The following is a 13,913-nucleotide window of genomic DNA, read 5'->3' as shown; positions in this document are numbered from 1 at the left end:
TATATACTTTGATGCAAAATGCACAGCCTGAACTTAGGGTAAAAAATCCCCACTGAATGCATAATTTGGGCCTGAGGCTTGAGTACAGAGCTGCAATTGTACATAGGCTGAGAAGGTGCCGATTAAAACATACACTTTCTACACACTAAAGATTGTGTTATTTTCCAGACAGTGCCCCAGAGCGATACAAAAAAATATTTGCAAGAGCTTATTCATGATTTTCTTTTAAGTCAGTATGTAAGATTTGAATGCATTTTCTGAATGCACACTGTCATCTAATGGGGTCAGTTTATAAGCTCTTTCTGTTTTTAATAAAGCAGAAAATAAACCAAGAAATCTCAAAGCGAGAGCAAAGAAGATACCACTTTTCCCCTCCTCAAGTAACTCTCTCATACAGAATCAAAATTCACTGGGGTATAAATCTTTATTTCCCCAAACTTCTGATCTTCATCTATTGCCTTTCATTTTCCAGTGCAAAATACAAAGCACGTCAGAACACAAAAGCTAACCAAATGCAAGATATGCTTGGTGATGAATCAAAAGAATGTAGTGGATAACAGCCAAAAGGCAATTCTAAAATTCCATTTGTTCTGACCATATGCCATAAAAATATAAAGAATCTACCCGATGAAGACTGTTTTCCTCAGAAATCTTTATCACCGGAGATGTTTATCAAATGAAGTAAGTTATTTCTTGAGTGAATAGCAAGAAATGAAGGGCTTTTTTTCTCATCTTGTTGTAAGTCACGAGCAGTGTCTTGAAGAAGGTGCCTGAAGAGGTTACTGATCAAAGGCTGCAATGAGTATTATCAACTGGAAACATTTCACCATGCCCTCTAGTCAAGATTTGTACTTCTCAACAATATCGTTTACCTACTCTCTTATCTCTCTGTAGTCTCAGAGAGATGAAGCCTAAATTATGTTTCTAGCATCCCTCTCCTTTTACTTTTAGGAACATAACTTGCCTGAACTTAATTCTATTACTTTTATAGTTCACAACAGTCATGGCTATCGGATGGGGTCTGTCATAGATGGTAAACTACATTACGATGCAGTTGTAGAGGCACTGTTTTTCTAGTTCACATGCACACTCAGCAGCAAGAAATACAGAAGACAAGGGACAAAAGAGCAGGAAGGGCATAGGGAAAGAAAATCCTTTTCACTCCTCTTCATCTAAAGTGAGATGTGCAGACTAATCCTTCTCAATTTCAATTTGCAGCATATGCTGTGAGCCAAGATCTGACACAGGGAGATTGACTGGTGCTATTTGGTTTCCTGACAGCAGGAAATTATGCACAGGCCACAAGAAACAACAAGTCACAATTCCTCTACAAACAGAATATAACAGAGAAATATAAGCAAATACAGAAGGACTGAAAAACTAAAATGGTTCCAAAAAATTATACATGAAAAAAAGGATTAGATTGGGGGAAAAAAAAAAAAAGAAAAAAAAAAGGAAGAAAAAAAAACACATCCGTAAGCTTTTTAAAATGAGATATTTTGAAATATCTATCTATATCTCTTTTGAAATAGGAAAATTAAAAACAATAATGGTCTGAATTCATAAAGTGCTTGATGCTAGAAGATCTAGAGGGCATACTCAATGAGGATCTCAATAAAATACATATTTCTTGGCAGTAAAGCTTTTGAAGTATTGACAAATAATCAGCAGGAAAGATTTCAGTAAGGGCTGTACAAATCTTCCGGAGACCCAGAGGTACGCTCAGGCTGCAAGCCTCCTCTGAAGCCCTCATCATCATGGCATCAATGCTATCGCCCTCCACCCTGGCTACTCTACAGCTGGCGTGGCCACACCGGCCAGCAGGACAGGCAGACCGCCAGTCACCCGGACTGCCACCCGCTCTCAGCACATCACAGGCAACAGCACATTTCCACCGACACGCTGCGTGGGTGCAGTCCCACAGCACTGGAGCCAACAACACGAGGTAGGGCTGCCATGGCCCCCGGCGAGCTTGGCTGCACCGACCTTGGCCACCGCATCAGCGCTGGCACCTAAGGGATCGCATTGGTCCAAGGAGCACGACAGCAGAAGCAACTGGTTTTCCATGGGATCAGCTGCCTGAGCTGAATCACATCACATTTGGGAGGCATCAAAACCACGCGGCTGGGTGGGACTGTGGTAGATTCACGTTGGCTTGAGCTGCCAAGAAACGGAGCTTGCAGCAACTAGCCTCAGATCAGATTATCTAAATCCATATTGCTCCATCAGACCAGAACTGGAAATATCCCTAAGCCAGGACTGGAGCAGAGATAGGACAAATCTTGCCTGTTTGTTTTCTCCCTTCATTGTGGTGCCACAAATATCTGTATGATCAGGTATGATCCTCACTGAAATAACAGGTGGATACTGCAAACACGCTTAACTTCCCTAACTAAGCAGCTGCACAAGAGCATGAACAAGCAGCAGACATTGAAGGTAGGGCAGACCTTCTTTTGGCAGTAATGCTGATACAAGCCGCTTTAAAATTCAGATTCAGCTATGTCCTCTCTATGATATACACTTCCAAATCCAGTAGGAATTATCATAATAACCTACCTAGCCAGAATAGAACATAATCCCAAAAAGAAAATTCACTTGTCCTGATGACTTGATGATGCTCCACCCTATCACTTGTTCCACTAATTATCTAGCTTTTTCAGGGGAAAAAAAAGGGGAAAAAAAAAAAAAAAAGTGCACCTTTGGCAATTTGCCACTTCCAAGCATTGGACCTTGCAGTGTATTTGCTGGACTGAAGGTTCTGTCCTTCAAGTCAAATTTGAGCGAGTCACCCTCTAACCTTTCCTTTATCCTCTAAATCCTCTCATTATAGGGCTTATTTCCCAATTTTGTCACTGGTTTAATTACTTTTCCCTAACTTTCCCTAACTAATCTGGACATTAACAAAATCTTTGCTCAATTGTGGAAGTCAGAACTGAAAACATAATTGCAACAGTGCTCGTTCCAGAACCCAGGAACTAAGGAACTAAAACATCCTCTCTGTGGGGGCATTTTCCATTTACCACTACATTATGTTAAAATGTCCACTCAATAGGCATCAAAATGCTCGACTATTTTTCAGAATTAGGGTTTTGAGAGAAGTCTCTTAGAGTGGCTTTTCTTATTTGTTCCTTGACATAACAGCTTTCCTTTCAATTTATTGAAATAATACTGGCTCTCTTTTTATCTTAAATGAGGCAGACCAAGGAAAAGACCAATCACTCATGTGCTGTGAGGTGTTCCAGCAACAATCCATCCACCCTGCAGTCCTACCAGCACAAGAAGGTAGCACTGGTCCATCAGGTCCAGCAGTGTCTCTCCGACATACCTAGAATCAGATGTTTCAAAACCTTGCAGGTGGCAAGGAAGAAGTAATCTTTTCTATGACTTTTACTTCTCTCTAAAACCTGACACAGCCTTGAGCCCTCAGATGTAACATTTTCTACATTTACTACATGACTCAGTCAAGACAATGATAGATATCTCTCTTCATACCTCTATAAGTCTACACCTAAGTTCTCAGTCTCAGATTTCAGTCCAGGGTCATTCCATTCCTTCGACTCAGCACTTGCTGTCACATTTTTTCCATTTCCTACCTTTCCCTTTCATTGACTTGTTCTTGAACTGAGACAGGCATATCTTGCTTCTACAGAGCTCCTGTTTTAGTGTGGGACTTGTTTATCGCATGTCTACTAATACAAGCAACAGTCCTGCCTCCCACTTACGTGACTTTAGACAAGACATTTAGTGTCACTGCCTAGTGGAACAAAACTTTTTTCTGCAGATTGCTGAGAAAATTACCTAAGATTTAATATTTGCTTTGAAAACAAAGTACTTTTTTAATATTGAAAATCACTGACCTCTTGATTATTTTGAACACATCAGCTTTCACTGCTTTTAGCCTTTTTTGACTGAATTTATTGTGAATTATGCTCACATAAGCAGACATGGCACTAATTTCCACAATGATGCAAGCTTTGATGTGCTGAGATCTATACAGATACAGCTCTAAAAATTTGAGATGATTAATAACAAAGCTTACAAAATAGTATGTAAGTAGGAAGTTTAAAGGCATAGTCCTAAAGCTGTTATGAGAAAGTCCATAGGTGCATCTTGTAACTTACCAAACAGACGCTGATGGAAGAGGAATTTCCCAGCAATCAGTCCTGTGAGAATGGCAAGCAACCACAGGAGCACCTTCAGACATCTCCAGCCTCCTCCTTCGGGGTACTTATTTGTTACAAAGGAGAAGCAGTTACCGACAACAATAACATTGGCTTCTGTCTGGCTGTGAGACACTGGATCCTCAGCGAATATTAAGAAGTTAAAGAAGATCACTAAGTAAGCCACAACTAAGCGAGACCACGGGTGCTGGAAGTAGTAGCGGAAGTCTTTATCCATCCTCAGATAGTTCAGAGCTGTTCTTTGCCTGTATGTAAAGATACAAATGTGCATTGTTACATATACCCAGAATTCTGGAAGCTTAGGAGATACCTGCACATTACAACAAACAAATCGCTGTAACCTTGTGATCGGTCATTTCTAGTACTTGGGATTGACTTGCAATGAAAGTTTCCATCAGAAGATACTGTTAGATTCAGGTGAAGAAAATCCGAAATTTCTACCCATTCCAATGTAAAAAATACAAATAAAAAAATGACAAACAAACACATGTATATTAAGGCACAATATTTTTAGTCTCAGGATTTCTATATCATCTCTTTAAAGGCACAGCTCTGCTATAGAGAATGAAAATACAGCATGAAAGAATACGACAGGCTACAGGAAACTCCAAGTACCCTTCCACCCGCACTCCAAGAAATACAACACAGATTTCAAAATGTTGATGCTGTACCTAGATTGTGTCTTTCTCTTTATAGGAGGATGGAACAAGCCCATGAGTGCAATGAAGTCTTCTGCTGCCTCATCTCCAGGACACTTAGAAGCATGTCCCTCAACCACATCGGAAACTCATGTTTATATGAAGGAACAACATGATGGAAAAGTTCCTAGAATTAATCCTTACAGCTCAGGCAGGTCTGCAGAGATCTTTTCATTGACTTCAGGTATTTTCAAAACCAGAAAATAAGAGTGCCTTGAGCACAGTTTTGTACGAATATGAAAACCGTATATTGAAACTAGATGTAGATAAATGCAACAGAGTATGGTTAATATTTCTGTTGTTTGTCATTTGATTTTTCTTTTATTCACAACAAATCAGTTGTTTCATCCTGCTGAACCATGTTGTTTTCATAAAGATATAAGGCCTTTGTGTTGTGGAACACCACAATTATTCAAGGGACTCAGAGTGTAGGAAGGAAAAGAAAAAAAAAAAAGAGTATCTAATAATATTGCTTGTTTATCACAGCGCGATCCTTGAAGGATACAGTGTACTTAACTCAACAGTACAGATTTTTGCAAATGTCATCTGCCCTGCGGAAAGAAAAAAAATCAAACCCAAATGCCAGCAAAAGACCTAAATAAAACAATAAATTACCCATCCCTTCTTGGACTATGGACTGAGTATTACTCTGCAAACTTACAAACAGCTTGAATTACGATGTCTCTCTTTAGGTAGTCTCTTCAAAATGACTGAACTCTATAATCAGAGTTATTTTTTTTAAACCATGAGGAATCCTGTATCCATTAAAAGCAAAGGAATGAGAGCTCTCAGCAGGTTCAGACAGGGCATTCAGTAAAGGTACAAAATTAATAATGTCATGTTACGCGTGAATTACCTTCGGAAAAGCCAAAACCCCACCAGAGAGTTGAAAAGTCTGCACGGGGAAGCGCCAGCCCTGTGAAAACTTTCTGACCGAAGCGAGGGGCACCGGCCCACACCTTAGTAAAACACCACTGAGGGGAGGAGAGCCCACCTTGGGGAACCCACGGACGGCCCCAAACAATTTACCTTTACAAACCTGCGAAGGGCTGGGGATAAATAGCGGTGTGAGGCGTGACACCACCCGCGGGGTGCCCTGACACCTCCGGCGGCCCCACGGCTGCTTCGGGAGCGCTTCGGGGCTCAGGGAACCGCTTCGGGGGCTCCGGTTCAGGGGCTCCGGCTGCGGTTCTCGGTCCCGGGGCTGCCGCAAGGTGCTCTCCCCGCTCCCCCGGCCCCCCCGGGCAGGCCGTGCCGCCCTCACTCACCGCCACGGCGATCCTGCGCTGCGGCTCGGCGCGGCTCTGTGCCCGAGGGAGGCTCGGGAGGGAGGGAGGGAGGGAGGGAGGGAGGGAGGAACGGCTGCGGCTCTGCCCCTCCTCTGCCGGGCGGCGGGGCCGGCCGTGCCGCAGCCTCGGTGGGCAGCGCCGCTGCGGCAGGGGGGGGGTCGGCGGCCCCGCCGCGGGGATGCGGCCTCGGGGAGCCCCGCCGGGGCCCAGCCGCCACCGCCGCGGCCCCGCCGCAAAACGCCGGCCCGGGGGTGGGAAGGGCCGGAGGAGGGGAGAGGCGGCGGCGGGGCGGTGCTCGGGGCTCGCCGGGGGCTCCCCGCTCGGGTCTCCCCGCTCGGGCACGGAGCGGAGAGGCTGGGGGAGACCACACGGCGGACAGATGTGTGCCACGGAGCGGCGCGGAGGAGCTGCTGGCCTGGGGCTTCGGGCCGGTGGCAGAGCAAAGGCTTTCCGTGAGGGAATCGGTCCCCGGCTGGCATTGCTGACATCCCGGGGAAACGGCTGCGGGATGCCCTTAGCATTGCACAGGATGCTCTTGGTGTTGCGCTAAGGCAGGGCTTCGTGTGGTACCTACCCGGTCTGCTGGGGAGAGGTAAACCCTGCTTGGAGCTGAACATTGCCCTAAGATTGGGAAAAGTCATGTAAATCCTTGGCAGCAGGTCGCTGAAGCATGGCGTTGAACTTAACATATGTATATACATGTGGTTGCTTCAGGCCAAGGTACAGAGGAATGTGGATGACGCCCACTGAGGAACGTGGATGGGCCTCTAGGTGGGTCATGTTGGGAAAGGCCAGCACAGCCAGAACAAGCACCTGCTGAAGTCTTGTGAGCCCCTTCCGTACTTACAGCAGTATCGTTTCATATTTTTCTCAATAAACATAACCGTGTTGAAGGTATCTGACGCAATTACATCATCTTGAACATCTGGAGGTGTTCAAGACCAGGTTGGATGGGTCCCTGGCCAACCTGATCTAGTGGGTGGCATGGCATCCTTGCCCATGGCAGGGGGTTGGAACTGGGTGATCTTCAAGGCCCCTTCCAACCCAAACCACCCTATGATTCTGTGATCTCCCTCAGTGGAATATCCTGTGACACCCTCAATTTTAGGTAGAAAGATAGAACTTACAATATATTTAGCACCACCCCCACCACCAACATGCTATCTCTACAGTAAACAGAAATTTAAAATATTCCAAAGCAAAAAAAAAAAAAAAAATCATCATGTGCAACTAGAGAGTACCGAAATACAGCACACAGCACTGCCTCTTCATGCAGCAGCTCTGTGTGCGCTGCCACGCTTAGAGAAACCAGCCTCCTTCTGTTCCACAAATGGGAATCCACAGAGAAGGAGGCAGCACCCACCACAAAAGAGATCACACTCTTCATGCACCTACACACTAAAAAAAAAAAAAAAAAAGAAAAAGAAAAACACACAAGAAACGCTGCTCAGCTCAGATGGTAACACTAAACATGCTACAACTACAGAGCATTCATCCACGTTTTTGCAGATAGTAAATCACTGAGCAAGTTTTTGAAGCCATTGTAAAAGTCAATCACATGAAAACCATGTCCTTTCCTACTAAAGTAACCAAAAATATAAGTACACCATATACCTCCCCCAAACTTCTTGTTGCAATTGCTTCCCTAGGGAATGCTAATTTCTATTTTTTAAGTGTAATATTTCACTTATATATATATATTTTAAAAAAAGAGCTGGACCACTTCTATTTCATTTTTCTTAATCAAGCCATCAAAATTAATTTGATGGAACATATTTCTTAATCATAGAATGGCTCAGGTTGGAAGGGACCTTAAGGATCACCTAACTCCAACCCCCTGCCGTAGGCAGGGATGCCACTCACTAGATTGGGCTGGCCAAGGCCCCATCCAGCCTGGCCTTGAACAAAGTCATTTCTCGACGAGGATGGGATTCGAACCCACGCGTGCAGAGCACAATGGATTAGCAGTCCATCGCCTTAACCACTCGGCCACCTCGTCACAGAAATAGCAACAATTAACATGATCTAAGAAGACAAGACTAATCAGGCCCAGTGACTAACAGCCAGGAAATGTCAACAGCTGAAGAATGTAAACCAACTCTCTCGATGGAAGTGTTGATAACCCGGAGGCCAGCAGTAAAAGCAGGTAGCTGAACCTAAAAAGCAGGTTGAATCAGGACAATGAGACATCCTGAAATGCTGGTTTCTGTATTTGTGAATGACACTATGTTACGAGCTCTCCTACTATAAAACAGCCCTTGTTCAAAGGCGATATATTTACACCGTTTCCAGCAGAGAGCTGCGAGCATTGAACCAACCATACAAATATCTTACTGCAGTCTCAATTTCTGTAAAGTCATTTTTACCCTCCAGTATGAGGATTCAGCCTTCTGCACATAAGCCTGCAACTGCAAAGTTCTGTCCCCAGACTGCTGCCTCAGACAGCCCCGTCTGGCACAGGAACGGGCACCGAGCTGCTCTACGTTCCAAAATAATGTCACTGTAATAACAGACAGCTTTCTTTGTTTTTTTTACAGAAAAACAAAAGTGATATCTTCGTCAGTGAAAAGGCTGCAGGTCCAAACTAAAAAGATTGGTGTAATCGTTCTGATAAAGAAAAAAAAAAAAAGAGAGAAATTTGTTATAACACAGCCTAGTTTCTCCTTGTGTATCCAGGATTAGAGGGTAGCTCTACAGATGGAAAAAGTGCTACAGTTTCATCTGAGAAAGCTCTCTAGTATCCCATGTCATCTATACAGAAGATGTACTTAGTTACCAGACCAGCAAAATCGGGGGCACTGACCACCCACAAAATTTCATAGGATCACAGCAGAGCTGAGGTTGGAAGGCACCTCCGGAGATCCATTAGTCCAGCCCTCTGTTCAGAGCAGGGTCAAACTAAGTTTTTGTGGGTTGTGTCCCATGGAGTTTTGAGCATTAACCAGGCTGGAGCCTCCACCACCTCTCTGGACAAACTGCCCCAATGTTTGACCACCCTCATGGGAAAAAGTTTTTTTCATATGTTAAATGAAACATCCTGTGTTTCTGTTTAAGTCCACTGCCTTTGCATAGCACTGAGAGGAGTCTGGCTTCATCTTTTTACTCCTCCTATCAGGTTTTTAGACCCTTCACTAAGGTGTCCTGTCCCCCCAGTTTAGCCTCCCATCCTCAAGGTTAATCAGCCCAAGCTCTCTCAGCCTGTCTTCCCACTCCTTTCATCTGTGGCTGCACAAATGCCTCCTCCCTCGCTTGCTGCTTTGAAAAAGTACTTCATTCCCTCAAATCTCAAAACCCCATTAGTCAGGGACTGTGCTCCGAATGTATTTTTCTTCCATCCTGCTGTTGTGGGTTGGCCCCTGCCAGCAGCTCAGCACCCACACAGCTGCTGGCTCGCTCACCCCACCTCCTCCCTCAAGGGATTGGGGAGAGAATAGGAAGAGCAAAAGCAAGAAAATTCATGGATCAACATAAAGACTACTTGGAAAGTGAAGGAAAAAAAAATGGAGATGCAAAGGCAATCACTCACCACGTCCCACAAGTAGCCTGATGCCCAGGCAGCCCCTCAGCAACAGCCACCTTAGAAGAGAACCCCTGTCCTCCCACCACAGGCTTTATTGCTTAGCATGATGTTATAGGGTATGGGGCATCCCTTTAGTCTGTTTGGGTCAGCTGTCCTGGCGTGTCCCCTCCCATCATCTTGCTCACCCCTAGCCTCCCCACTAGGGTGGGAGTGGGGGCAGAGTGGGAAAGGGACAGCCTTGACACCCTGTGAGCACTGCTCAGCAGTAGCCAAAACACTAGTGTGTTATCAACACTGTTTTAGCCACAAACCCAAAACACTCCCCTGGGATGAAGAGTTAACTCCATCCCGGCCAGACCCAGTGCACCTGCAGAAAAACATGCTTGGAATAAAAGATTTCACCCTTTGAAATTTCACAGATGTGGTTATGGCAACCAGTCTCAGCTATACCACTGTGCATTATCTGCATCCCCAGCTTCTTCTAACTGGAGCGGAGGGGAGGGGAGGAGATGAGATTAAAATATAAATTAAAATATAACACAACAGTTAATTTACAACTAAAAAGTTAAATAATTTAAGAACTCACAATAAAAGACAAAAAATATACATCCCATTGAAAGTAAGAATGTTAAGTTAGAGGTGGTGACACTTCAAATACTATTAGTGCTTTACTACTAGATATAAAAAGAAAAAAAAGACCAGGAAAAGAAAAAGAATTGCCTAAAAGAATGTAGAAAAGTAGAATTATTCAATAAATATTTCTATTGCACATTTGGTAAGCATAAGCTGTGCTTTCACATTATATAACATTGAAATACTTTCTATTAAATCAATAATATAACAGGATATAAAAGAGCAGCAATTTAAATTAAACTTTTTTTTTTTTTTAATGGCAGAGTTATTAGAGTCAAGCAGTTATTAGAAAACTAAATGAAAGTAGTGATAGGCAGCAATGTTAATCGTTAAAATTGATTCCTAACAACTTCTGAAATGCTAAGGAGTTTTCAGAGAAATAGAAGAAAGCTAATGTTGTAACAATATTTAAAGGATAAATAGGATGACCTACTTAATTACAGGCTCATCAGGCTGACAGCCAAGCATGGGCAAAATTATGAGAAAGGCAAGTTCAGGACTCATTTAGAGAAAGGAGTGAAAGGGAGAAGAACCGGAATAACCAAACGCTTGACAGTGGTGCCGGCTGTTCCCTCGCCCCCACTGTGTGAGTCAGAGTATTCACCAGATTTAGCAAGTTTGGCCTAACTAGTACCTCTTTTTCTGCAATAACAGCCACCAAGAAAAAGAGCTGGCAGAACACACACTTTGAAAAACTGTTGTGATGTCGCTTCAGGAGACATCCCATTTGTTTGGTTAGGTCAGTAGTACCTACACACGCTCCAAGACCTCAATGTATTTACGTGATTGTGTGGCAGGGCATGGAAGCTCTGCACTGACTCGCTCGGGAGACCAGCTCACCTACTGGCAGTCTGCGAGACAACAAACCTACCATGGAGTCCACTCGGCAGAGAGCTCATGCCAAAATGCCTGTGGCGACGTAGATGGAGAGAAGTGGCTGTTCAGGCCTCTGGCTGCAGGGAGCGCCTGAGCCTGATGCTGCCGGGGGGGGCAGCGGGGAGACCACCTGTTCTCAGGGGGAAGGTCTGCTCGCCATGGTGGCAGAGCTCAAGGAGGAGGTGCAGAGACTAATGAACATCCAGGCATGTGAGCAGGAGATTGGTGGTGTAACTCCCTGGCATGCCAGAGAGAAGGGCACTGGGGGATTCCCCCCAGAGGGTGGTGGAGCCCCTGCCCTGTTGCTGTCAGGCAGTGGGAGGGGACCAAAAAGATGAGGAGGGCTGGAAGTGAGTCCCAGTTCGGCATCGTGGGCAACTGCCCTTCCTACCTACCTCGCTCCCCCAGGTGCCCCTCTGTAAGTCTGAGGCCCTGGGTCTTGAAGGAGAGGTAGGCGAGGGTGTGGTGGAAGACCCGCCTATGAGGTCACACTGGAAGAGGCAGTCGACACCACGCCTCAAGACTGCCTCCGATAAGAAAGAAAGAAGGGTAAATGTAGTAGGAGATTCCCTTCTGAGAGGAACAGAGGGCCCAATATGCAGAGCAGACCGTCATCAATTACAGAGACGTGGTGGGACAGCTCACATGACTGGAATTTGGTCATGGATGGGTATGTCCTCAGAAAAGACCGGCCAGCAAGGCGAGGTGGTGGAGTTGTTCTTTATGTGAGAGAGCAACTACAATGTGTTGAGTACCGTCCAGGGGTGGATGAAGAGTGAGTTGAGAGTCTGTGGGTGAGAATTAAGGGGCAGGTTGGCATGGATGATACTGTTGTGAGTGTCTATTACAGGCCACCAGAGCAGGATGAGGAATTTGACGAGGCCTTCTACAGGCAGCTGATAGCAGCCTCACAGTTACAGGCCCTGGTTATCGTGGGGGATTTCAACTTCCCTGACATTTGCTGGAAGGCCTGCTCAGCCAGCCATCGGCAGTCCAGGAGGTTCCTCCTGTGCATTGATGATAACTTCCTGGAGCAAATGGTGGATGAGCCAACTAGGAGAGGAGCGCTGCTGGATCTTGTCCTCAGTAACAAGGAGCGGCTGGTTGAAGCGGTGAAGGTTGAGGGCAGCCTTGGCTGCAGTGACCATGAGACGGTGGAGTTCAGGATCTCATGTGGCAGGAACAGAATACCAAGCAGAATCGCAACCCTGGACTTCAGTAGGGCCAACTTTGGCCTTTTCAAGCAATTGCTAGGGGAAATCCCGTGGGACAGGGTGCTTGAAGGAAAAGGGGCCCAAGGTAGTTGGTTAGCATTCAAGGAGTGCTTCTTCCAAGCTCAAGATCAGAGCATCCCAACAGGTAGGAAGTCAAGAAAGGGGGCCAGGAGACCTGCATGGTTAAACAGGGAACTGCCAGGCAAACTCGAGTGGAAGAGGAGAGTCTACAGATCATGGAAGGAGGGGCTGGCCACTTGGGAAGAATATAAGATTGTTGTCAGAGGATGTAGGGAGGTAACTAGGAAAGCTAAGGCCTCCTTAGAATTAAACCATGCGAGATGGGTCAAGGACAACAGAAAGGGCTTCTTCAAATACATTGCAGATAAAACTAACACTAGAGGAAATGTAGGCCCACTGATGAATGAGGTGGGTGCCCTGGTGACAGTAGATAAAGAGAAGGCAGTTACTGAATGCCTTCTTTGTCTCTGTCTATACTGCCAGAAGCTGTCCTGAGGAGCCCTATACTCCTGAGGCCCCAGAGGAAGTCAGGATAAAGGAGGAGTTTGCCTCGGTTGATGGGGGCCGGGTTAAGGACCAATTAAGCAATCTGGACATCCATAAATCCATGGGTCCTGATGGGATATACCTAGGGGTACTGAGGGAGCTGGCGGAAGTCATTGATAGGCCACTCTCCATCATCTTTGGGAAGTCATGGGGAAAAGGAGAGGTGCCTGAGGACTGGAGGAAAGCAAATGCCGCTCCAGTTTTCAAAAAGGGCAAGAACGAGGACCCGAGTAACTAGAGAGTGCAGCGCAGAGCCACAAAGGTGATTAAGGGAGTGGAGCATCTCCCTTACGAGGAAAGGCTGAGGGAGCTGGGTCTCTTTAGCTTGGAGAAGAGGAGACTGAGGGGTGACCTCATTAATGTTTATAAATATGTAAAGGGTGAGTGTCAGGAGGATGGAGCCAGGCTCTTCTCAGTGACATGCAATTGTAAGACAAGGGGCAGTGGATGCAAGCTGGAACATAGGAGGTTCCACTTAAATATGAGAAGAAACTTCTTCATGGTGAGGGTGACAGAACACTGGAACAAGCTGCCCAGAGAAGCTGTGGTCTCCTTTTCTGGAGACATTCAAAACACTCCTGGATGTGTTCCTGTGTGATGTGATCTAGGTGTTCCTGCTCCGGCAGGGGGATTGGACTAGATGATCTTTTGAGTTCCCTCCCAATCCCTAACATTCCGTGATTCTGTGAAACCCATTGGCATTTCATTGAAATGGCTTCCAGGTCATACTAGAGGGACATATTTTTTGTTCCATTTAACATTTTCATCAATGAAACAAGAAAGAGATTGCAAATCATCTAAGATGAGGGAAACTAATAATAATGGCAAAGGGACACACACCTTTGATGCTGAGTCTCTGGACTCTGATTTGTTGGGTACAAACTAAAACATTTCAAAATAAATGTAAATGTGAATAGGAACAAGTTATACCTGTT

At 45.3% G+C, this 13,913-nt stretch overlaps 1 protein-coding gene and 1 non-coding gene across 8 annotated transcripts in view; both read right to left on the bottom strand.

Annotated features, from left to right (window-relative positions):
- TMEM117 (transmembrane protein 117) overlaps nt 1-11,659 on the bottom strand; it is a 220,366-nt gene extending 208,707 nt beyond the window's left edge. The window contains exons 1-2 of one of the 7 annotated variants that reach the window (XM_040551590.1): nt 11,593-11,659; nt 4,122-4,426 (exon numbers count right to left, since the gene is read on the bottom strand). In XM_040551590.1, coding sequence (XP_040407524.1) covers nt 4,122-4,398 — 277 coding nt within the window. In that variant the 5' untranslated portion in view covers nt 4,399-4,426; nt 11,593-11,659. Of the gene's footprint in view, nt 1-4,121; nt 4,427-4,852; nt 5,105-5,908; nt 6,344-9,694; nt 9,948-11,592 lie in introns of those variants that run through there. The other 6 variants (XM_040551598.1, XM_040551570.1, XM_040551561.1 and 3 more) reach the window with 6 other exon arrangements.
- Nucleotides 8,086-8,167, bottom strand: TRNAS-GCU. Its single transcript has one exon. It is a non-coding gene; the product is annotated as a tRNA-Ser (tRNA).
- Nucleotides 11,660-13,913: the final 2,254 nt, after the last annotated feature.

Source organism: Cygnus olor, chromosome 1 (assembly GCF_009769625.2).
Source record: "Cygnus olor isolate bCygOlo1 chromosome 1, bCygOlo1.pri.v2, whole genome shotgun sequence".
In the NCBI taxonomy this organism is placed as follows: Eukaryota; Metazoa; Chordata; class Aves; order Anseriformes; family Anatidae; genus Cygnus; species Cygnus olor.
The sequence above is the reverse complement of the archived record's forward strand: the minus strand, read 5'-3'. Positions and strand labels throughout refer to the sequence as shown.